The sequence below is a fragment of the Echinococcus granulosus genome (assembly GCF_000524195.1).
Source record: "Echinococcus granulosus chromosome Unknown EG_S00004, whole genome shotgun sequence".
Taxonomy (NCBI): domain Eukaryota; kingdom Metazoa; phylum Platyhelminthes; class Cestoda; order Cyclophyllidea; family Taeniidae; genus Echinococcus; species Echinococcus granulosus.
In genome coordinates, this window is record NW_020170384.1 from 855,398 (window position 1) to 857,884 (window position 2,487).

The window sequence follows — 2,487 nt, forward strand, 5'->3', positions numbered from 1 at the left end:
TTTAGCATAACGGGTTTCAACTTTTTCTACATTGACATGGTTGTAGCGTCGAAGAATTAGCTCCAGCACCATTTTCAGGGTGTCAATTATTTTAGAAAGCTACATCTCAAGCACTTCACTATGAAGCAGATGATTTAAGGCAATGGACGCTAAATTCGCCTTTCCTAAAGTTTGTCTTCGCACTTAAATGGAGTGAAGCGTTTCAGCCGTTTTGACAGACCTATGAAGTATCGCAAAATTTAGGAATGTCTGTGAATTTTTTAATTTACGCCTTAAACAAACAGTTGTGCAAATTTAGCCAAGGGTCAGTGAAAATGTTTATGTCAGATATTGCTAACGCACTAGCTGAGAAGCCTACAACGGTATCGTGTGTTGATTAACTGGCTATTTGATTCTCCCAACAGAAAAGCATCGTGATAAGGATTGAACCGTTAACCTGCGAGTGTGTAGCATTTGGCCTATGACAAGTCGGAGATACTTCAAGGGGTAACGACTGATGGAAAAGTCCCTATGTAAACAGGTTGCGGGGAGGACCAGGCGTCTTGCTAAGAAAAATGATCTCAAAAAGGACGTCGAGCTCAGTTTAGAGGAGTCCAGTCGACCCCTTGAAGTGCAGATGTGTAGCAACTTGTAAATGTCCTCACAGCCTTAGATTTGGTCCCGAATTGTTAAAATTCATCGATGAAGAATAGAACTACACAAATAAAGAGTTTCGGGGGTTATAGACTGCTCGATAATGAGATGTAACTGCATGTGAATTGTTGAGCAAAATGGATAGTGGCTTGAGAATTTTGCCGCCAATATGACTTTGGTACTAACCCCTGCCTCATCTGATACCTCAGTTTCCAGTTACTCGCCTACTAGATGTCGCTTCTTATTATTTTAGAAGATAAATTTATAAATTCTGCCTTAGAAAGACCTTGAGTCGTTATTCCTACCTTGTAAATATTGAAGCGAAAACTCCCTTTACTCAAGAATCAAATAGGCATGAGGTGGACTGTTAGGCCCGGTCTAGCATTTAAATCCTCCACCAAAGGTTGAACCGAAATTTTATTTCCCTGGTGAATTAGAATGGTCTATGCTTTGTGATTTCTTATACTCGAATTACGCACAAATGATGCATAATGTCGACTGTCGTTTCACTGACACCAGTGTCGAAACCTCGGTGAGGTCCGATTACAACAGGAAGGAGTCGGAGCCTCGAAATAAAGCGTCATCCTCTGGACCCACTGGCTGTGTATGAGTCATTCTCAAGCCCACCCTGCCACTACCTAGGGTCAGTAGGTGATCAAGAGCAAGATAGATCCTGCCAGCCCCTAACGCGGCCTTTTCTTATCGGTCAGGCAAGAGAGGCGCGGAGGCAGGCGGACCGAATTTGCGCGTTGGCGATGGCCTCGCTCAAGAAGGTCATACAAAACACACGCCACATTAAAAGTTTACTTAAATCATAAATAGTAAAATTTCCACATAAAATTTCAGTGCTAGTAGGTGTGTGGATAAATGCTAATTTAGGAATTCGGATAGAGCACTTTACACAAATAATCGGTCTTGCATCTTGCTCTGCAGTTAGGTTGGTAGCACACAAATATGAAGTCGTGCAAATAAAGGTGAATTAATTGCACGACCACCGCTAGCCTGTAGGTAAAAGCAGACACTTCGCCTAATTTTATGTCTTTCTCATTCAATGGAAGTGGTCAAGTCCTCTTTTTACTGCTTCTCTTTGATAGCCATCCCTTCCTTTCTAGCTGTAACGCAAAAGGTGTTGCAGACATTATGAAACATCAGGAAATGCACCAGACCACTAAAATTTTTGTTTTCCGGCCTTGTTTTTGCGGTCTTAGACTTTACTAGTTTATCATGACAGGATCGCTATTTTTCGATGTACCAATTGTTAACATTACGACGTCCTTAACCCCCATCCTGGCTAACTCATCCAGACCCCCAATTACACTTCACTTGTGTCAAGGGGAAACATTGATAATAAAAACGGCGTGGGAGCCATGCATCACCCATTTACTTAAAGCTGATTGTTTTTTTATGATATCCAGAGCCAAATATCACCAGATAATTTTTTGTCTAGAGCACGACTTGCCGCCAAAATATGGGTTTTTATGCAGAAGGACTGGGATTCTTCGTGCCGTTGACGTGGAAGTAGAAATCAGCAAAAGGGAGTAAACTCGCTGTTCTGTATAAATAGTAAGAATATATCGATGGGAAAAGTAAGATCCAGGAACTGAGGTCGCGTCAAAATCATGCATTGCATATTGCTTTTAATGAAGACATCCACAAATGCGGAAGGTATGACAAATCTGAGGTCCAAAACAGGGGAATTGCATTTTTTAGTGAGAATGCATTTTGAGCTATTGGAAGCATCTCGCGTGTGGTCACGATGACCAAGTATAAACGTCTTGCTCCAAGTTGTCAAAGCAGTCGCTGAATTTCAGTGCGGCATAAAATTCATATTCACCATATTTACGCGCCTTTGAA

The 2,487-nt window shown here is 41.6% G+C and overlaps 1 protein-coding gene across 1 annotated transcript; it reads left to right on the forward strand. All coding sequences in view use genetic code 11, as the record gives it.

Moving 5' to 3' along the window:
• Positions 1 to 245: 245 nt before the first annotated feature.
• EGR_01088 (hypothetical protein) lies at positions 246 to 2,144 on the forward strand (the record flags this gene model as incomplete). The annotated part of the gene is made up of 3 exons (XM_024490337.1): positions 246 to 362; positions 1,037 to 1,165; positions 2,049 to 2,144. The coding sequence occupies 3 exons, from the start codon at positions 246 to 248 to the stop codon at positions 2,142 to 2,144; spliced, it is 342 nt and encodes a 113-aa protein (XP_024355156.1).
• Positions 2,145 to 2,487: the final 343 nt, after the last annotated feature.